Source organism: Tamandua tetradactyla, chromosome 5 (assembly GCF_023851605.1).
Source record: "Tamandua tetradactyla isolate mTamTet1 chromosome 5, mTamTet1.pri, whole genome shotgun sequence".
Lineage (NCBI taxonomy): Eukaryota > Metazoa > Chordata > Mammalia > Pilosa > Myrmecophagidae > Tamandua > Tamandua tetradactyla.
The window spans coordinates 144610299-144633754 of NC_135331.1; the positions used below are offsets into that span (position 1 = coordinate 144610299).

At 35.9% G+C, this 23456-nt stretch overlaps 1 protein-coding gene across 2 annotated transcripts; it reads right to left on the reverse strand.

Annotated features, from left to right (window-relative positions):
- Positions 1-3559: 3559 nt before the first annotated feature.
- AKIRIN2 (akirin 2) lies at positions 3560-22050 on the reverse strand. 2 transcript variants are annotated; one of them, XM_077162390.1, is made up of 5 exons: positions 21233-22050; positions 8363-8506; positions 5567-5716; positions 4473-4544; positions 3560-4232 (listed from the first exon to the last, which is right to left on the reverse strand). In XM_077162390.1, exons 1-5 carry the CDS (start codon positions 21465-21467, stop codon positions 4222-4224), a joined length of 612 nt encoding a protein of 203 aa, XP_077018505.1. In that variant the 5' UTR covers positions 21468-22050; the 3' UTR covers positions 3560-4221. The 2 variants fall into 2 exon arrangements, with proteins under 2 accessions (XP_077018505.1, XP_077018506.1); XM_077162391.1 differs by lacking the exon at positions 21233-22050 and adding an exon at positions 17061-19334.
- Between the last annotated feature and the right edge of the window lie 1406 nt (positions 22051-23456).

Genomic DNA, 23456 nt, shown 5'->3' on the forward strand with positions numbered 1-23456 from the left:
AGGGAAAAGGAAGAGAAAAACTAATGGAAGAAATTATCACTGAAAATTTCCCAACTCTTATGAAAGACCTAAAATTACAGATCCAAGAAGTGCAGCGCACCCCAAAGAGAATAGACCCAAATAGGCGTTCTCCAAGACACTTACTAGTTAGAATGTCAGAGGTCAAAGAGAAAGAGAGGATCTTGAAAGCAGCAAGAGAAAATCTGTCACATACAAGGGAAACCCAATAAGACTATGTGTAGATTTCTCAGCAGAAACCATGGAAGCTAGAAGACAGTGGGATGGTATATTTAAATTACTAAAAGAGAAAAACTGCCAACCAAGACTCCTATATCCAGCAAAATTGTCCTTCAAAAATGAAGGAGAAATTAAAACATTCTCAGACAAAAAGTCACTGAGAGAATTTGTGACCAAGAGACCAGCTCTGCAAGAAATACTAAAGGAAGCACTAGAGTCAGATACGAAAAGACAAAAGAGAGAGGTATGGAGTAAAGTGTAGAAAGAAGGAAAATCAGATATGATATATATAATACAAAAGCCAAAATGGTAGAGGAAAATATTATCCAAACAGTAATAACACTAAAAGGTAATGGACTGAATTCCCCAATCAAAAGACATAGACTGGCAGAATGGATTACGACCCAGCAATACCACTGCTGGTATCTACTCAAAGGACTTAAGGGCAAAGACACAGACGGACATTTGCACACCAGTGTTTATAGCAGCATTATCTACAATTGCAAAGAGATGGAAACAGCCAAAATGTCCATCAACAGACGAGTGGCTAAACAAACTGTGGTGTATACCTACGATGGAATATTATGCAGCTTTAAGACAGACTAAACTTATGAAGCATGTAATAACATGGATGGACCTAGAGAACATTATGTTGAGTGAGTCTAGCCCAAAACTAAAGGACAAATACTGTATGGTCCCACTGATGTGAACCGACATTTGAGAATCAACTTGGAATATATCATTGGTAACAGAGACCAGCAGGAGTTAGAAACAGGGTAAGATAATGGGTAATTGGAGCTGAAGGGATACAGACTGTGCAACAGGACTAGATACAAAAACTCAAAAATGGATAGCACAATAATACCTAATTGTAATGTAACTATGTTAAAACACTGAATGAAGCTGCACCTGAACTATAGTTTTTTGTTTGTTTGTATCTTTTGTTTTTGTTTTTTTCTTTTTCCTTTTTATATATATATATTATTATTATTTTAATTTTCTTCTCTATATTAATATTCTATATCTTTTTCTGTTGTTTTGCTAGTTCTTTTCCTAAATCAATGCAAATGTACTAAGAAATGATGATCATACACCTATGTGATGATACTAAGAATTACTGAGTGCATATGTAGAATGGAATGATTTCTAAATGTTGTGTTAATTTCTTTTCTTTTTTTTAATTCATAAAAAAAGTTTAAAAAAAATATTAAGGCATTACCATTTTAAGTGGAATAATGGTATTGAGGAGAGATTTATTCTTTGGAGATACATGTACTATCCCTTCTACAGTTTTCTTTGAAGCCATGTGAAAAAAATACATGAAGCAAAAAATGGCAAAAAAATTATTCATTTAAGTAGATCACTGGACCATTCTTTTAACTTCATGCTTGAATTTTTTCCCTAATTTACAAAACACCAATTACTGTATAATTTTGAAGGAGTGGAGAGAACCCAAATGAGGCAAAGACCACCATTTCCAACCCTAGCTGGAAATACACCAAGGGAACATTTTAACAGATTCCAGTTCCTCTCCCCACTCCAATCTTGTAAAGCCAACTGTCCTGGGGGTGGAACTCGAGAATCCTCTCTAAAAGCTCTCCAGGTAATGCTGATGCAATAAACGTTAAACCTAGAGAAAATGGTTTCCAAGTGTATGTCAAGTTCCTGCCATAGGCCAAAGAGCTTTGATATCTGAACTAAAACATTACATAGTAACATAAATTTACAGCACTCTATCAGAACTGCCTTTTACTAAGAGAGAAAGATAACTACGAGGACACTAAATATTTACCTACTGGCAAACTTTTAGGATTCAGAATCCCTATGTAGCTATTATCTTTCTATTGAGATCAGGTAGTTGATATACAGCAACTATTGAGTCCATCTAATTATTACTAGATCCAAGAAAACGTGCACATTTTCTGGAATTCTCACACATACTTCCTAAAAATCAGTAAATAGGCATATCTAGATCATTCTGGTAAAGTAATAGGTAGAAAATGTGCGGTACAGGAGATTTTAATTTTAGTCAAAGTTGGATCTAAAATTAAAACCATGTACTAGTGGTTCTGTTTAGATTGACAGCACTGAGTTTTCTTTTATATACCTTACCCTCCAACCAAGTATAAAAACCAGCTTTTTTTTTTTTTTTTTTTACATGGGCAGGCACTGGGAATCGAACCCAGGTCCTCGGGCATGGCAGGCAAGCACTCTTACCTGCCGAGCCACCGTGGCCTGCCCTAAAAAACAGTTTTTTAATAAATTTAATCTATTTGAGACTTCACATATGCTTATTTAACAAAAGAACATTCACTGTCTTGCTTTCACTGGTAAGAAGGATAAAAAGTATTTATACTCACTCTACTCCCATTGTTTAACTTAGTACTTGCATTCTCATCCTAAAACGCTATCCCACTGTACCAGTGGTTCTCAACTGGAGTCAGTTTTACTCACCAGAGGACATTAGGCAATGATCTGTAGGCATTTCCCACTGTCATAAAAAGGGGGTGATGCTACTGGCATCTAGGTAGGTAGAGGCCAGAGATGCTGTTAAACATCCTATATTGCACGGAACAGTCCCCACAACTAAGAATTATCAGCTCAAAATGTGAATAGTGAATAGGACTGAGAATCCCTGTACCAGCCCTTTAAAATCACGTGAATTATCTACCTTATAACCATACTGCACTATAGTAGGATGTTTCTCAAACACTAAATGCATATGAATTGCCGGGGAACCTTATGAAATCCCTACACCACTTTCTGGGTGTTTTGAAACAAAGAAATCAGTGAAACAGTCACCAAAGTTAAAAAGAAAAAAAAAAAATCCTTTTCTCTTTCCATGAATAACCTCAATTATAAATGTATATGTCCCAATACCTTTAGGATTGAATTAATTCATGGAAATAAACTATTAGAATTCAACAAAAGAATTTACTAAAGCATTTTTTTGCTCTCTTTATAGGAAACCCAAACCACCATGTATGAAAAGTGAGTTAAATATGCTCAAATATCACATCAAATCCTTAAAAAAATAAACATAATCAATGAATTTTACTAGTATCTCAGGGAAAAATTCTACAGCTGTTAAAATGGACCTATTTATGTGTCAAACATTCTGTCATGCAGCTATTATCTTTCTACTAAGATGAATTATGTGTGGTTGGTATTTGGTAGCACTCAAATTTTAGATTATTTGGTATGTTAAAAGATTGATTTTTAAATCTTATCACAAAATCAACTTCATTCCTGCAAAACACTGACATTTAAAACACTGGCTTTATTCACATACTACCCATCTGTACATTAAAAAACAAGCAAGTTAGAAGTAAATGTTTTATTCTTCCAACTAAATTCCAGTACTACAAGGGCAGTAAAACAATGATACACTGGGGGGGGAAAATGCTGCAATAAACATTTGTTAAAAAGACTAATAGAATAAATAAAAACTACCAAAAAAAAATCATATAAACCCATTCTGAAACCCCAAGAAGTCCTGGAATACAGAAATGCCCTCCTCCTATTTCACAGGAAGCACAGTAGGCTATTTGCTTAATATTGTCCTGGGATTACATTCTAAATTATCAATGACTGGTTACAGCTTGGTTGTAGTGCACAATTAAAATCACACTAATTTTCAGCCTGAAGTGACATTCTACAGTTTTATTTACACAACCAGTGAAGGGCATGTTCTAGAATACCAGCTTTAATCCTTTTCAAACATATTAATAAAAGAAGCCAAATTGTAATGATATAGCACACGAGGCCACTGGTATTAATACAGGTAGCAAAGGTCCACATCCAGGTGATACTGACATTAGGGAAATTTCCAAAACCAGATGCTGCCTAAGAGTGGTTGCCACTGACAAAAGCTTGAAATAACCTGTATTCACAGGGGGGTATTGGCATTGCTGCATGTCATAATTGGGACCTCCTGCAACAACTCAAAAGGAACAGGCAGCCCACAAATGCAGAAAACGTGATTCATGAAACATCTAAAGGGGGAAAAAAAAAGAAAATTAGCACAAGCTTCAAGTCAAAATTCAAACACATACAAGATCTTCCTCAATAATGCTCTAGGTATTTAAATAATCAAAAGTAAGCCCTGTAAAGTTATGCTGCCACCTATATCCTCCATGATTTTATTTTTGGGTGTGAAAATTATTATAATAAATGTCTTCTCTTTAAAAGACTGTCTTGTTTTCAGTTTATAACTTCAAAGATGAAATACTTACAACTAGCAGGCTGTTCACCATATCGTCGCATTATCTGATCATGCGTAAACTTCACGAATGCATCATATTGTTCTATAAACAAAGATACATGTCAATTACACAATTTACAAAAGGCTTTCCCTAATCTACACAAGCTAGAAAAATGAAAATCCAAGACATATAGTGAAAAAATCCTAAATTGGCACTTCAGCCAGACAACCACATAACCTTAATAGTAACAGTACACCAAACAGAAATGACATAGAAGTCGGTTTTAGTCTGTCACATGACCTCGTGTACAGGCACTTATAACCTGAATGGGGCTTATTTCCTAGTTTTATTAAAAAACAAAAAACTTGAAATCAAAAAAGTATCTTTCCACTCTGAGAGTTTATTTAAAGTAGCCTGTGAATGGACAATGAAAGCATAATAAAATACATTATATTCAAATACATCCACCTGTAACCTAATCATTTGCCACAAGGGAAAAAAAGAGTAGATTAAAAGATAAAGATGCTGTATATAAACGAATTCTCTTGCCTCTTTTAAATACTTTAACTCCTTAAGAATCTAAAAGTTTACAATATCTATATGCAGTAAAATATGTGGCTTAAAATTAGAAGTTAAACATTTTTTATTAAGTTATCATACATAATAAAATTTACTGCATATTAGTTATCAAGTTTCCCTGAAGTTTTTAAAAATGCCAGACTTCTCACAAGACAGAAGCTTGGTATACACGAAAATGATGCAAAGAGCACCAAACAGGTATTTCAAATGTCTAGACTGATGGCTAAATCATGGTAAGATTTAAAGTCCAAAATCCATAGCTAAATCAATAAAAATAGCTAAATCCCAAAGGCACAGGGTAAATCAAAAGAAAAATCTAGTTCACTAATATTTCTGTTCTCCTACATGGTACCTAATACTTTTTCTTGAGGTCAGTAAGGTGGGTCATGAACTACAAGAAGGTTCGATTCCTTTCTTGAACTGAACTGTGGTTCTTGGAAAATATTTTATACCAGTATATAGAAAAGGCTATTTATCTGATATGAATTGCATGTGGGAAGTAATAATGAGTTTCTGAGAAATGCTAAAATAAATTCATCTTGCACCTGCAAGTTTTGTATTCAATATTTCTTCATACTCTTCTCGAACTTTCTCTTCACGTTCTTTCAACAAACGTTCACAGATCATTCCAACTTGCCGTAGAGTGAATAAAGGCTGTTCTTTTTTTAATGGGGATGATGTTGCAGATGAAGTCCCTATGTATAACGAACAAAAACAACAACTGATTTAGAGCCATCATAGAAACTAGCTTCTAACTAAAGGAGTTTCATTTGGATAATTTCAATGACATATATATATTTTCTTTTTAAAAGCATCTTCTAACAGGTTTTAGCACAAGATTTCCCAAGTAGCCTTAAAACAGACCCAAAATGATAATCCTATCAGTTTGTGACTGGAAAAAAGCAGCAAAAGATATTCAAATATAAGGGGAAAAAAAAATTTAAGTGTCTACAGGGGAGTGGAGAAATTACAATTTCTGAAGACACAAACAAAACTGAGAATACTAATAACAGACATTAATGTCAAGAATGGGTCCTACAGCATGCCTGTGTCTAGCCTCCATTCTGGCAAATATCACACAATAGTGTTTTGGTGACTAATTTACAAACTCTCCTACAACAGGAATAAGGAATATCTCTTGTCTAAAGTTTAATTTCATTTAGTCCCAAAGGAGTAACAAATGATATTTATGCCTATGAGAAGACACTGTTATACTTCAAAATCATACTGTGATATCGTAACAACCCAGCACAAACTGGAGATTACTCCACTACCAGTTCACTACCACACTCCCATTTTCCAAACTTTTTAATTTAGAGGGCCTTTCCTTCATCAAGAGAGAAAAACAGGTTTCATGTTGGTACAATAAAGCCTTTATGTTTAAAATAAAGAATGTGTACACTCTGAACCCATTTTGAAAGACATTAACTTATTTACACTATAAAACTCTCTGGAATCTAGATAGTCACCCCTTATCAAAGTAGCATAAGTTATATACAGTGACCACCATTAAATTAACATTAATACAACAGCATTTCTATCATCGGAAAAGTCCAAGCATCAAGCTGATAATAATATGCTCAAAATTACATAATGTCATATAACTAAGTTGACATCACACTAAATAAGAAGTTCTAAAGCAACTAAACTCAAAAGCAGCTGCAATATCAGTGTGTGCCAGTTATTATTAATTAGCAAGGAAATTATTTTGGGCAAATATTTTTACAGCTACTAAGATTAAAGCTCATTTCCACAAGCTCTTAAAAGGAAGAGCACTGATAATTTTTATTTCTTACTTTAATTGGATTTTATTTTTTTTTTAATGAAGTTTCTGTCTCTTAAGTAATGATATTAGCCAAGAGATCACTTTGTAGCTTAATATATACCTAATATGCAACACAAATTTTATGGTTAAAAGTTCTTAAAGGTATTAATCTAACAGTCATTTGGCATTTCAGATACATGAAAAAGAGTTCTTCAGAAATGCTTCCTCTTTATTACTTAAGGCCCTTTGATTTTCTAAAAATCATCATTCTCCATTTCGTATAAGAACATGTAAAATTTATTTTTTTAAGAATTTAGGATTATGAGTCATCCATTATAACACTGCAACAATTATTTTATAAACATACAAATATACATCCACCTGTTACTGTTTCTTTCTTATCTATGTATGTGTCTGTGGTAAACCCCCTAATTCCTCTCCTTTCACTTGTTCTTTATAACTAACATAGCTGGAACCAGTTAACTGTGATGCTTGTTAGAATTGTGTCTAGCTCAAGAACACCAGCTTTATAAAATAGCTACTAAGGTTCTTTGAAATTCCAGCTTTGTTTGTTGAAGCTGCCAGCTAAGTAAACTGATGAATGATCATCACTGTCTCCAGCTGACAGTCCAGTCTCCAACCCTCATCTCTACTCAGCATGTTTCATCCACTTAGATAGCCGTTCCCCAAATCAGCAGGAGTACTACAGTATTTTTAGTTTTGAATAATTTCATGTTTCTGAATTGTATTTGACTGTTACGGCCTTGATTGCTTTTTCTATTCTACCAGATTTTCATACCCCTGCAAAAAAGGGAAGAAGGAAGAGGAGGGAAGGAAGAGAGGAAAAAGGAAGATGGAAGGAACTGTCACAAGAAAAAGGAAGGGAAAAAGAAAGGGAGTGAGAGAAGGAGAGAAGATGGAAGAAAGGAACTGTCTTATAAGAAAGACTATTTTACTTAAAAACTTCACTAAAGAGCCACTTTTGATGGCTCTGTCAGCAAGAAGCTACTCTTCAAACTTTCCTCTCCCTATATTTCAAATAGCCCTCATTTTTCTGCTTTTAAAAAAAGTGTATTTGTAAATCACTCCCTCCAAGAAAATGTTGGTACAAACAGGTGTAAGATCAGAAAATTCACTTTTAAGAACCTATCCTATGAAGACAAGTGTCTGAAGGAATATATACAGAGATATTTATGTATATACCACAACTGCAAGAAATTCTGAGTCTAATAACTACATAATTATAGAAAATCCATAAAATGGCAGAGTATTCTGCCAGGCAAAGTACATCTATAAGAAATAGATGATATATTGTTACTTTACAAGATGGAGGCTACAAATAACAGCACTACTGAAGTCCACTTTGGGGAAATTATATACAGGTTTTTGGATAGGAGGAATCCAGGTATATTTCTTATTTTTAAGAGACCACGCATTACTTCAATATGTGTGTGCATGTGTACATATATTTTTTAATCAGAGGAAGAAACAGGAACTTAACAGACCAAAGACAATTTGAACTACACTTTTAGCATACTGAATAACATTTGCTTTCACTTATTAAGTTTATCATTACCTGGTGAAGCTGGTCCACTGAGGAGAAATGCATGTGACTGTGCTTCAGAGGCACAACATGGATCTGTCTGTTGGAAACTAGTTTCTAAATGTCTTCTCTTCTGCATGCGTTTATACTCTTGTTTTATGTTGTACAGAATTTGTTCTAAAAGAAAAAAAGTTAAAATGGCAAGATAAACTTTGAAGTTAAAAAAAAAAAAGGATTGGGTTTCCAACAACTGTTTAGGAGAACCAATCTACCCAAAGTATTCCCTTCAAATAATATCCATAAAGGTTGACATTTGAGAGAAATTAGTTTTGGCATTTTGGGGGGCATGCAGTCAGAAACAGCAGTTACACAACACCATCTGGAATTAACCTATTCAACAATATCATTCTTGTTGAGCACTGATTAGCAAAAATAAATACAAGTCTTCCATACAAAATAAAGGTCAGGGACTCTGTGCAGTAAAACATGTATTTTACTCAGATTCTTAAGAGTCCCCAACTCAAAGCCCATTTATTCACCACAATTATTAGAACAGACTATTCCAAGCCAATAAATAATGAGAAGTGGGAGGACTAAATATATTTAAGTACATTGAGACACAAGTCAGCAGAACAACAGACAGCAAATTAAAAATATATATATATATATCTCATACATTAACTTAACATTAAATTTTTTTTTAATTAACATTAAACTCTACAGAACCTAAGACCATCATAGCATTAGCAGCAAAGAGTTATTATGAAGGGGGGGAGGACACCAGGTAGAACTGGTACATAACAGGTACTCAATGAGAGCCACTATACTATATGAACACAATTATCATCAATCCACAACTATCAAAAAGGGAGGTAAAATTATATCCAGCATACCCTTGAAGCCAACATGATTTATTTTAGAAAGATTTCTCATTCAAAATAGTTACTGTTTCGCCTCTCTAGGATATCCCTATCTGAGGTTTCTACTTCCCTCCAAACACTTTCTCACATACACACCCCCTATAGCTCCTAAATTAATAGGCTATCCACATGAAACTACGTCCCAAAAAATGTACTAATCCCAATTCAAACCCGTCCCTTAAAAATTTCACACTGACAATTTTGTTATTTTAACTGAAAAAAATAAATAAAAAGATTGCAAAAGATATATCCAGTGAAGATACATACCATTTATGTAACTTCTGTATGTAAACAAATGTTTATACACACACACACACACACACACACACACACACACACACACATATATATGATATACACACATATATATGTAGTTTAAGTACAAAAACACATTGGAATAACTTCAAGATGGGTGTTAATTTTTAGTTGTATTTACAATTTTCAAAACTTTAACTATTGTTTAATATGAGTTAGTCATCTTCAGTTTTTTTCCCGGACATTTGAAATTTAAAAAGAAAGTTTCCAGTGTGAAATAAAATGACCATCTTTTGAACTATAAGCATATCTCGATATGCATGGGCTTCCCAAGTTATCAGAAATATCCTCTAAAACTCATCCTATCAACCACGACATCCTATCAACCAGGACATCCTATCAACCAGGACAAGGCATCTATCTCAAACTCTGGCAGACGACAAGCTTCACTCTCATCACTTTCTGTTCAAAGCTACAATCACCTTGATCAAGAATAAAGAAGAGCACTTCAAAGTATCCAATGTTTTTTCACAAGCAGAAACTTAAGGATTTACTCAGAGTAAACTGTCCTTATTATCTATCTTTTGTGTGATTTATATACACTCTTTTTGGTCAACACACAACTTGTTTCTCAGGTTACTTTTGTCTTCCTTTTGCTTCACAAGATAACTAAAGCACAATTACTAAGTAGTACAAAGCACACTTATAACAAACTTAATTTCTTCATTTAATTGTCTCAACAGAGATCTAAACCAGAATTAAGATATGGCAAAACTTTTAAAAATTTGATTTGTAAACCTCTACACCATCTGATATTTAGACACATCACTAACAAACTAAAGAATCAAGGTATAATTTACAAACAACAAAATTCACCACTTTTAAGTATACAATTCAATGACTTCTAACAACTGCATATTGTCTAGTAATCACCACAACCATGAAACAAGACTTTATCAACCCAGAAAGTTCTCATGTACCTTTGCAATTAATCACTGCCCACTCCTCTTCACCACAACTACTCTGCTGTCTTAATATAATTTTGTCTTTCTAGAATTTCAATAAATGAAGTCATACAGACTGAAAACTTGTATCTGACTTCCTTCAGCATAATACTTTTGAGATTCATCCGTGATGTTGCATCAATCAATAATTCCTTCTTTTGTATTGACAACTAGTTTTTCATTGTATGTATATATACCACAATTTATTTATCCATTCTCCTATTAATGAATAACTGGATTATTTCTAATTTGGGGGGTTGTTACGGATAAAGCTGTCATGAATATTCAAGTAATAGTCTTTGGGTGAACATGTTTTCATTTCTCTTGGGTATTAAAATATCTAGAAATGGGACTGCCTGATCTTATGGTAAGGCATGGTTTTTACTCCATAAGAGACGGCCAAACCATTTTCCAGAGCAGTTGTAGCAGTACGCATTCTCACCAGCAATGAGAGTTCCAGCTGTTCTACATCCTTGCCAGGAATCACTACTGTCGGTTTAAAAGCTACAAGAATTTTGAATAGTATTGCCTGCACTGCTTTTTACATCTAATATGATGCAACTATGTAATCTAACCCTCACTGCGCCCTCAAATGTTCTAATAATGGTTAACATGTAATCACAATGCTATGCAGTGAATAGTCCAATTTAACTTGGGTAAGATCTCAACAGCATAAGTAACAGCTAACTGCAAGTCACAAGCTCAATTTATCTCATTCAGAGGTATAAAGAGTTATAAAACTAATAACTCAAGAAATTTCCCTAGATACAATATTCCACAATTTATATTGCTAAATTATATCTAGATATTTTTACAGAGTTAAACTGCTTCTACACCAACTAGATAAGAGGCCTTCCATATATCAACGTACATACGTCTAGTCATTAGCTACTTAGCTTTAGCCATCTTTTATCAAACTAGCAAGTGGCATTTTATTCCAAGTACATGTAACATCTGACATTGTGTTGCCAGTACAAACCATGGTCCATTAAAGGAAAAAAGTATCAAAGCTCCACTTTCAAACTAACATACTCTAGTTTTAATCATATGACCTTCATATTTAGCTTATGACACAATGAAATTTACAGCAACCATTTACAGCAAAATATGTAATTGTCAAGATGATAACTTCATTATGAATGGCTAAAAACTACATTACTCCTTTACCATGAAATACACCTGAAATTTTTTCCCCTACTGTATTGGTTTAAGTGACAGTTGGTATACAAATTCTATGACTCATAGCATTTTCATTCCCAAATTTGGTAAATGCCATTGGGATTGCTAACAAAATTTTCCTCAACATGTAGAAGAAATACCAATGAGCCAGAACATGTTCCTTGGCAATATTAAATGGGAAAAAATATATCTATCCAGGTAAGCATGAAAAAAAGTCTGGCTAGAGGAAGTATTAAGCCTATTTTCAGCTCTTTTATTTTTCTTAGGTTGACACTGATCACTTAAAGAAAACCTGGATACAATGAGTAAATCCAACAATACAAACAGGAAAAATCAGGTGATGGGATAAAAAAATGACTGAACTGATAAGGGAAGGAAAAACAGCATCCAAATGGACTGAGAGCAAAAGAAAGAACACGGAATTAGAAGCAAACGAAAATGTGTTAAAAGAGAACCACAAGATGCAGAAAGGGTCAAAGTTTCTTTCTAAAGTCTTACAAGACAAGCTCCTAAAACTAAGCTTTTGCTCCAGACCCATTAAGTCTTACTGTTTTTCTACTGACTTCATTATTAGATGAAAATATTATGGTTTCATAAACAAGTTTTAAGTTTAGAGGTATGAGACCCCTTTGTATCAACGTATATGCCAACAACATCTTCCATTTCTCTACGGAGATATTTGAAAAGATGTGAAGTGAAAGTGCTTAATAGACGGAGAACTCAATAGGCTTAAAAAACAAATCTTGAAATACAAATGGTATAGAAAACCTCTAAGTACAGAAGATCTGCAGTAGCCATTAAGACCTAAAACTAAGAAACTGTTCCAAATAAAATAAGAGAACGCTAGAGTTCTGAACTACATAGTAGACATTACCCTTTCTACTTTATAAATTAAAACAAACACAATTAAGAGTTGCTACTAAGGCCCCTCTTTGTAAATCAGCTATTTTCCCCAGCTTGTAAAACAAGATCATCTGTTCAGAAACTAAAACTGTTTGTTATGTTCTACTTTTAAAGAATCTTAAGAAACAAATTTTCTTGCCCGGCCAAGAGGTGACTAAAAAAAAAAAAAAAATGAGCTGATGCCATTTGCAATTCACTTTAAAATTACTATGTTCAAAGGGATCCAGGGCCAAATTTAACATAGTATGGTAAGAGCTCTCCTACAACTTTAACTTCTATCTGAATCAGCATGACTCCTACCTAATAAGCATAATACAGATGCACAGTTATATGATAGGGTATTATGTATAGTACCTTAAAAGCATCTGGATTAAGTTCTAAATTTACAATTTAGAAATATATTTTACTGAATTAAAGAAAGAAAAGTTATAATCATTACAGGTCAAATGCTACTATTCCACTAGTACCATAATAGCCAATGATTACTTGTTTGAAATAAATGACTCAATTTGTAAAACCCTGCAGGTAAATATAAATTTTACAAACTGCATAACGGCATCTCACCAATGCAAGGAATCCAACAACTATCATCAGGTGTCGCGTCCCTGAGATCCAAGAAGCACATCTCTAAGTTTAAACACACAATCTAAGGGGATTTGTTAACCCCGTTGCTTTTGTTGTTTAGCTCTTTACTATTTGCAAGTAATAACCATTATATAGCATTAACATACATACACTGCTTCTAATACATGCTTCCTTGGACTTGCTCAGTTCAAGGAGTCATCTGGGAATTTTAAGCTCCTCGCCTTTATCAACAGCTGTTCTGAACTTACTATCTAGCTAACATATTTTACTCTTGCCAAACTTGTACCCACTCTACACCATTCCAACTTTTCATAATGCTTGCATCTATCATTTTAAGAGTTCTTAAAAGCTAAAACCTCCACAACAATTTCTCAATTACTTAAATCTAATTAAGTTCACTTTTCCTAGCATCTTTCTCAAAAAAATGGAATTTATGTTCATCATTATGTGATTGACAGTGAACAAACACATTTGCTTTTCTATCACATGTTTTAAAGAGCAAGAAAGGCCATTTCACAAACCAAAGGGTACTGATTGGAAGCCCAGACATCAACTGTTGTTTATCTCAAATACTTTTTAATGTAATTGTGAACATTTAAAAATCAAAAGATTAACAAAAATTCTGAGTGACTCAAGACAGCAGCTAAAAAGCACATGTGAATTGTCTTAATTATCTCAGTTAGCCCTCCACCACAATGATACGAAAAGACAAACAGGGTAGGCACAAATGTTGGTAGTGGTACAGGAAAATGAGGAAATTCCCACTTGATGGCTTCTATTTTTTTCTGTGAAGTAGGAGGCCAAGTTATTCACTGAAAAGGAGAAGACATTAAGACTGTTGGACAAAACTCCCATTTGAGGATGTCTCTAGCACTCAGCGGCAGGGAATGCTCTTAATCCTCACAACAATCCTAGGAAGTAGGTACTGCTATTATCGTGTGCATTATTTTCATAGAGGAGGAAAATGAAGCTTAACTTCAATGTCTCCTGAAAGGTCAGACAGCTGGAATATGGGAGAGCCAAGTCTGACTTCAGGCAACAAGCTCTCTTCTACCGTCTTCTCCAGCATTATATTATGACACTTAACCAGCATTGCACCAAGTACCTAAAATCACAATAAATCATAATGAGGAAAACCTACTTGTTAAAAAACAGGATGTCAGTCAGAACAGAAGAATTACCACGATGTATTACTGACACTCATACCCTAAAACTTCAAAACCTTTCGTTGTCAAGTAGTATCCAGGAAAAAACAATCCTCAATGTGGAACTGAAAGGAGCCCCTACTACCCAAAACAATCATGAAAAAGAACAGGACTGGAAAACTGATACGTCATGATTTCAGATTCTATTACAAAGCCAAAGTAATCAGAACAATGTTGTCTTGGCATAAAGATAAATAAATACATCAAAAGACCACAAATGAAAGCCAGAAACAGACCCAAATATCGACAGTCAATTGATTCATGACTAGGGTGTAAGTACATGCATAGAGTGGGGAAAGAATAGTCTCTTCAACAATGGGTATTTGGAAAATTGGATATCCACATGCAAAAGGTAGACCTCCTACCTCACCCATATACAAAAATCAACTCAAAATGGGTCAAACTATAAAACTCTTTACAAAAGGGCAAATCTTTAAGACCTGGGACTCGCAATGGATACGACACCAAAAGCAGGAGCAACAAACAATATATAAATTTGATTTTGTCAAAATTAAAAACTTTTGTGTGTTGAAGAAAATTACAAAGATACTGAACAGAATCTACAGAATGGGGGAAAACAGTTTCAAACCATATATCAGTTAAGGGTTTAATATCCAGAATATATAAAGCACTCCTAATATTCAACAACAAAAAAAATTTTTCATTGGGCAAGGAACTCAAATAGACATTATTAGTTCTCCATAAAAGATTAATGAATGGCCAAAAAGTGCATGAGAAGATCATATTCAACCTCATTAAGGTTTGCATATTAAGAAATGCAAATTAAAACTACAATGAGATACCACTCCATACCCACAAGAATGGCTATTATTAAAACAAAACAGAAATTAACAGGTATTGGAGAAGATTTAGAGAAAGAGGAACTCTAGTGCATTATTGGTGGGAAGGTAAATACAGTGTACCTACTGTGACAAGCTATATGGGAATTCCTCAAAACTTTAAATATAAAATTACCTAGCAATCCCACTTCTAGGTATATATATATATATATACAAAGAGAATGAAAACAGGGTCACAGACAGATACTTGGACACCAAGAACATTATTCACAATAGGCAAAAGTTGGAAACAACCCAAAATGTCCATGAAAAAATGAATAAACAAAATGTGGTACATACACACAATGGAATTATTATTTGGCCATAAGAAAAAAATGTTACGAGAACATGCTGTAACATGAGAGAACCTTGAAAACATTATGCTCAGTTATCAAGACACACAAGGACAAAAACTGTATGACATCGGGCGGGCCACAGTGGCTTAGCAGGCAGGAATGCTTGCCTGCGATGCCAGAGGACCCGGGTTTGATTCCCGGTGCCTGCCCATGTAAAAAAAAAAAAAAAAGTATGACATCATTAACAATAGATGACTAGAAACAACAAGTTTGTAGAAACAGAAAGCAAATTACTGGTTATTGGGAGAGGGGGGTTGTTTGTTCATTAAAGCATCAGATACCCCTAAAATCTCCTATACTTTTAACCAATCCTACCACCCAGAAAAGTTTTTCAAAAGTTACTCTTGCCAGTCCTTCCTTCCATTTAGTCTTTTTAGGGGGCTTGGGGTGGGGGAGGGCAGTTTTCTAAGAATCAACGTACACAGAAAATTAAAATGAATGCTAAGCCAAAAGTCAAAATATACAGTGTTTCAAAAATTTAGCAAGTAAACAAGCTTCAACCTTCACCTAAGATCATTTTTAAGGTTTCAAGGGCAGTAAAATAGTGTAATTTAACCAGTAAACCAAGTCAATACTTTACTTAGGTTGCCAAAGGTGATAATAATCTAATCTGGAAAATGTCCACAAGGAATTAAAATAGATATACTGATAAAACATAAAGATTAAGGATTTTATTCAAGTTTAATAGCTAGAAAGATAAATATCAGTGATGGCTGCTCTTATCAATCCCTGAAGTCTTTGTCTTAAATATCTTTTCTTCTCTGCAGCACAGTATCTGGAACTCAAATGAGTTTCAAGGAAGCATTCTGATTTTTTAGTAATGTTAAAACAGGTACATAAGTAAACTCAGAAATTAAAAATTAAGTCAAACTCAAAAATTGTATTAGTGGAAAAATTACAATTTCAATAAAATCAAAATGTTCTAAAGCACTAGTACATTTTTAGTACGACCTGTCTGTGACAATTATGATACATAAAAACTAACGACAAGATTTTTAAAAGAGGAAAGAAAGTAAGTTATACCCAAGGCAAACTGAAAGTATATTAAATGCTGTTTTAGGTCTGGGAATTTTAAACCACCACCATTACCACCACCCAAAGACTACAAAACCTGGCACAATTTTAACTTTGATCAGTATGCAAAATAAGTATCAAAGTTGACAAACTGACAAACACTAGAATTTTAATTTACCTGCAAAAATTAACTGCTCAATATAGCTGTAATGACTTCATCACTTGAGAAATTTGCTATAACTTAATTCAATTCCTTTAGAAATAAATGATCAGAATGTCCAAAAAGTACAAACTCAACCCAATCTATCACTTTACATTTTTAACGTAAGAAGAAAAAAAATTTTTTAATCTTTTCAAGGAGGAAAAATACACAAACTGGGTATCTTCCACTCAAATCTTTTCTTATATTATCATCAACCTTTGAAAACAAAAACGAGTCTTCATGGGTCTAACACTTAGGAAAAGACCTACCGGTGTAATACATTCCATTCAGGAATTGAAGAAATTGGTTACTCTCCCTCATATCTCGGATTATGTCTCTGTGGCAACCATGGTGGGTGGGATGATCCATACAGAAAGAAGGGCTAACCTTTGATCTAGCCATATTTACCCTGTGTTTCTGTGCCTAAGTTTTATTTTTCTATATTTAAAACAGTTCAATAATGAATACATCTGTACTATTGGTTTTCATGGCCAAGAACTTACAGCATTCTTGAATGCATAATTCACAGAACTACAAAATAACTGAAGCTATATATACAATCCTAAATAAAATATCAGGTTTAAAATCCAAAGTACAAAGACCAATACAAACCATTTATTTGCCAAATCCACTGAGAAACTAGAAGCAACTTAACAGCTGTCTAAAGAACTACAAAATATTAAAACACTTCTGGTTCCATATAAATGGCATCTGAAGTGAGTTGCTGCCTCCTCCAACAGATATTTCATTTGTTTGCCTAGACCATTTATACTTCATTTAAGCCAGCTGGTGTCTCTGCAGGCATGCTTCAATGTCTAGTGAACAATTTATGCTCCTGTATACCCGTCCCCATTCACAAGCTGCAGTTTCCAATTTTAATGGCAAGTTTCCAACAAATACAATGAGTTCTTATAAAGGAATTTAACTGTTCATCCAACTCAAGTCCTAAGGCAGACTAAAGCAATGACACCAAGACAAAAACAACGGATATGAATGTGCTTTAGTAAACTCTCAAATAAGCTGATACCCACAGACCATTCATTCACTACACAATTATGAAAACAATGAGTTGGATTTGACTGAGTTTCTTGTAATGTTGAGTAATATTCTGGTTCTATTAATTTGTTTCTTGAAAATGCCATGACAATCCTTCAGCTGTAATATTCTGAGAGGCTTCAAAAAACAACACAGAGGGTTAGAACACTGAATTTGTTTTCAACTAACTTTCCAGAATTGGTACTGATGGAACTATTAGAGGGCATTAATTTCCCCAACTGTATTCAAGCTTCTAACCTTCAACCAAACTCCCCAGCTCGCACACCTCCACTCATCATCCATTATTCCTTTTCCACATCCAGTTACCTCACCACTGACATCCTAGAACAGATGTGGGTAAACTTTTCCTGCAAAAGGCGAAAACAGTAAATATTTGAACTTTGGGGCAACAGAGTCTCTATCCCAAGTACTCAATGCTGCTGCTGTTGCGTGAAAGCAGCCGTGGGCAATACTCAAAAAGACCGAAGATGGTTGTATTTATGGACACTGAAATCGGAAGTGCACATAATTTTCATGTGTCACAAAATAAGCCTTCTTTGTTTCTTTTCCAACTATGCAAAAACATCCTTAGCTCCCAAACTGTACCTAAAAAAAAATAGGGTCATAGTTTGCCAACTGCTGCCATAGCCTAGACCCTGAACAGCATTTCTGAAAGACTTCCTTTGGATACCCAAGGTACTATAAATAGGTATTTCAAGAGCCAGGTTTAGGATACATTACACATCAGGGTTCCCTAAAAAAGTCACAGTGCTAATTAGCATAACTAAAGCTCATTTTTCCTGGTATTAAGTTTCAACAGTTTGGAAAGTGTTGATTTAAATATGAACAGTCTGTCAAGACGAACTTTGGAATCACCTTCCTGGGATGACTAAATTAATAGCTAGGATCTAAAACAAATCCAAGATAGACTTAAGATTATCGGTAAAGCCCCAACATGCCTTAAAACACACCATGAGAAAACACCATGCATACATCCAGAAAAGAACAATGACAAATTTTATAATATACAATACTATATTCTCTTCAGTACTATAGTTCTTAATTATTCAAATTATATTTAAAATCACAGAAGTAAAAGAAAAACAAAGAGTTCCAACAGAGCCCCAGTCAATTTCAACTTGCTGTGCCACACTGTCCACTTCAGATACCAGCTACCTGTTTCAACTAAGGATATATGGGTATATTCACTCTTGTAAAGTTTAAGAATCACCACTGTAAAAACAGAAATCTAAAAATTAGGTACATGGGAAAACGATTTCCAAGTTGAATGACATGCACACTGGGAAGCTCTTTGATACCTACACAACACTGCAGCTCCCATTATGACAACATTATTACAAAAATAAGTCAGGCGTACACCAAGAACTGGCCATGTGAACACAAAGCCAAATATTACATTTAAGATGTCATTCAAATTTATGGTGAAAAATAAACTATTTTAGTAATTCAAAACTTAGGTCATTTTAACTGATTTTCCCAAGTTAGCTTTTTACATTAATATTCAAATTAGTTGAAATAACTAATTTTTAACATACAATAAAATCAGTTAGGATGTGATTTTAGATGTCAAAATAGATGTCAAAAAGCACTGAAGAACAGAAGACAGTATATTTTGGAAAATGAATGTGAATTTCAATTAGTCACTTAGACAACTGCAGTAATTCTAGTGGTTTTACTATACTTAATCAATTGAAATTTTAGATAATTAGGAGCCAACTCATTAACCCCGGCTACACCCACATACAAGTTTTCAATGGATCACAATTCTTTCTGAATACATTATTTTAAAGTGGGGAAAATGTTACAACTCCTGGATCCTTTACCATATGCTCAAGACTATTTTTACACTGGTTCATACTTTAATTGCAAAACCCAAAACTGTATTAATTCTACCCCCAGACTGAAATTGTTGATTAGTTACAGCTGTTTTTAAATGGCCTTATTAATTGCAAAGTACAAATTTTTTTATACCATTTCACTATAAAGACTCTAAAAGTAAAATTCAACATCAGGAACATCATTTTTATTATTTGCTGTTTTCTTTTTTTTAAGTAAAATCTGACAAATCAACGTATGTTTTTCTATAGAAGACATTAAGGTATAGTCTTTAGATAAAATTATCTGTGAATTCCTTTGAAGGCTCAACTACAACTCTAAAACTGCATATCCTTAAAGTTAGATCAAATACTTTAATAGCAAAGATAAGTAGCCTGGGTATTTGAAGGTCCCCTCAGATTTTCCTTAAAAAAAAGTTTAAGTTGGGGATATAGATTACCCACAATTTTTTTTACATAACTAATAAAACGAAAATTAAATCCAGCAATGCAAAGGCATATTATTACCAAGGCTCATACACAAAACCTTTGCATGTTACACACAAAGGAAACAGATTTACCCTTAAGTCGACAAAAGCCTATCCTTGGTCTGTGCCAGCTACACACAAGGCTTACAACATATAGGAAAAACTGTGAATACACATGGTATACAAAGCAGCCAAAAAGCTTTTCCCTATAGTCACTTTCAGGAAATGCTTCAAGCTGAAAAGAAAAAATAGTCTGAAGTCCCCTGGATTGGAACAAGTCATAGTTCTTAACGCCTAGGTGTTTTTTGCTCCTAACATACTTCATTGGGGAGGAAAAAGCACTTCCAACTAAAAACAACTGTTCAGCCCGTATTTCAGTACAATTTGCTTTTCACTAAAAGTTCAGAATTTCTCAAGGTCTGAAGTATAGTGTGGTCACGTTACCATAACCGAGAAGAGCATTTTCTTTGTTGTTGACCCTGTTAGGGAAACAGGTCTTGACTCAGCCAAAGTGGCTTTCTTGTGGGTGATTAATGACAGGCCTAGATCTTGCCCCAGTGACACTCATCCCCAACCCCCACCCAACCCCCTCTATGCTAAAATCAGCCCTTTCTGAACCGAAGGAGGGGCTGCCCCTCGCCTCAAACCAACCAGTTTATAGAGTTAATAGCTGCAACCGATCGATTCAGGCAAATAAGACATTAAGATTCGGGTTAAACGTGACCCTTCTCTCGCCGACATTTATGAATAATATCGCCTTCTTTGAGCATTTCCGCTGGGGCTCTCCAGACTACGGAAACACTCAAGTCCAGTCATTCGGCCCAAAGAAAAGGATCTTCCTCTTCCCCATAATACCGGCAGGGCACGGCTCCTACTCACCCCACCCCCCCAAGCGCCCTTGACACAAGGCCATTTTCTATTGTGTCTCCGTAGCCGGAGGAGCAAATTAAAAGAAACGCGGGTGTCCGACTACTTTGCCAAGAACCCGGAGCCTGTCCACTACCCCCAGGCCAGGGGCCGCATCCCGCGCCCCTATGCCCGGGTTCTTTCGCCCACCACGGCGGCCGCGGGGCTGGGACCCACCTGTGGTGAGGCGGGAAGAGACGTCGCCGAAGGGGGAAGGCTCCATTCGGAGATACTTCTGCGGCGAAGCGGCGGCGGCCGAGAAGGAGGCGGCAGTGGCCGCGGCCGCGGCAGAGGGGGAGGCGGTAGCCGAGGTGGGCGCCGACAATGGCGCACATCGCCTCCGCTTCGGGGACGCCGGGCTCAGCAGCGGGTCGAAATCTAGAGTCCTTTTCAGAGTAGCTCCGCACGCCATGGCCAGGGGCAGCCCAAGCTCCCGGCTCGGACGGGTCGGGGAAGGGTGACGGGAGGGGGAGGGCCAGGGAAGGGGGAAGGGGAGCGGGGACTCGGAAAGAGCCTAACAGACGGGCTCAGGAGAAAGCAGGTCGCGGACCGCCGGTCGAAGACGAAAAAGCCGCCGCCACTGCCTCCGCGGCAGGGGCAGTGCCGGGCCCGCCGGGGCGAGAGCCGAAGGGGCGGTGGCAGCAGCTCACGCCAGTCGCGTCAGGGGGCTCTTCCGCCTCCTCAGGCGCTGCTCCCCCGGGAGAGGCTCCCGTCGCCCCCGCTGTCCGTGCGAGCGTTTGCGCCGCGCCTGACCAGTCCTGCGCTGAGACCGGTTCCCTTCGGAAGTTAATACCAGCTCTGTGAGGTGTGTGGCTGGAACACGGGTCCTGAAGCGCCCGACAAGGGTCAGTAAGTGGGCAGAGGCGGTCGATGCGGAGGGATTGAGAAGTGAAGCGGCCGCAGGAGCTCAAGAGAATACGTCCAACCACTTCCCCTTCCACTGTAATGACTCTGCCACCCGCCGCCGGCCCCAATATGGCGTCAATAACAACGCCGCCGATTCAAATCCTGCGGCCTCAGGGCGCGTGCGCATAGTGGCGGACACTTAAGGGGCATTCTGGGAGTTGTAGGTTTTCGCCCTGATGAGAAATCGAAGTAAAACGCGCTTAGAGAGAGTCAAGAAAACTACGATTCCCGTCATGCAAGACGAGAGATTCCGTATTCCGGGTTGGAATTTAAATCCCCCTACACAGCTTGAGTGTAAAAGGAACTGAGCAACAGAGGAAAAAAACCAGAGAGGGCGAGAGACGAAAGCGAACCTGTGGGGAAAGCAGGTTAATATAAAAACAGACCTCAAAATTGCCGTGCTATGACTATCCAGATATCGCTTCCACAGTGGTTTAACAACCGACAAATGGAAAAAGCTGACCTAAAACTCGAAGACAGATTAATTTCAGTTATAAGAATGTCAAGAACAAAAAGCTGTCATATCAAGGAGCTAGGAAATGATAAGAATATGGAACCTCCTTAGGAATGAGAGTCATAGTATAGAATTACAGGATCCGTAATTGAGCTCAATAATTTGCCCTTCCCAGGTAGCTGCCTGCATCCACTTATTAAATTTTGCAAGGACAGTTTTGCTTCTGTAGCTCATAGGATTTGAGTAAAGTATGGGACCAGATTGTTTTGATTTGGATAAAAAAAGCAAAAGATATCAGAATTGTATTCTCTCTGTTGAGTAATTGTGTAAAAGTTAAAAGAATGAAATTTCTAGATGGTAGAAGACCCATTTTGTAAGCAGAAGGAAACAAAATATATTTACAAAAGCCGTACTTTTTGCCAGGTACCTAAAGTAATAAAATACCGATTATGTAGAAGCTAGTTATATGTGAATGACATATCAAATAATTATACATATCAAAAACCGGCTTTCAATGCCTGTTTATTCTTGCCCGTTTTTTAGTAGCTGAAGGATATTTTGTAGCGACTTTGTCTTTTATTCTTTATACTACTTTTGGACAGTAGTTCAATATATTCTTGCTTCATAGAATTGCCCAACGTTTCAGGGATCAACACTGTGTCAGTAACTAAGCCATGCTAATCATAAATTACACTGTTTGGAAAATATATTTTGAAAAAGATGAGCATTTAATGAAACAACAGCCTAACTATGACACTTACCAGGTAAATTTTTACTAAATTCTGAACACTCCACAAAATCCATGGTACTGTGAAATGAACAGAATATACACGTTTTATGTAAATGAGTAGGAAAAGATAGATTAACCTATGGAAAACAAACAACAAAGCATTTCTGTTCTTGATAATTTGACCTTAAATTACAGAATTTACATTGGAAGGGGGGAAGGAAAAGGGAGGTGGTTATCATTTGGGATAAATTAGGCTCCTTGGAAATTGAGGAAGCAGTCGTATTTAAAGGTGTTGGGGGAATATCAGGTAA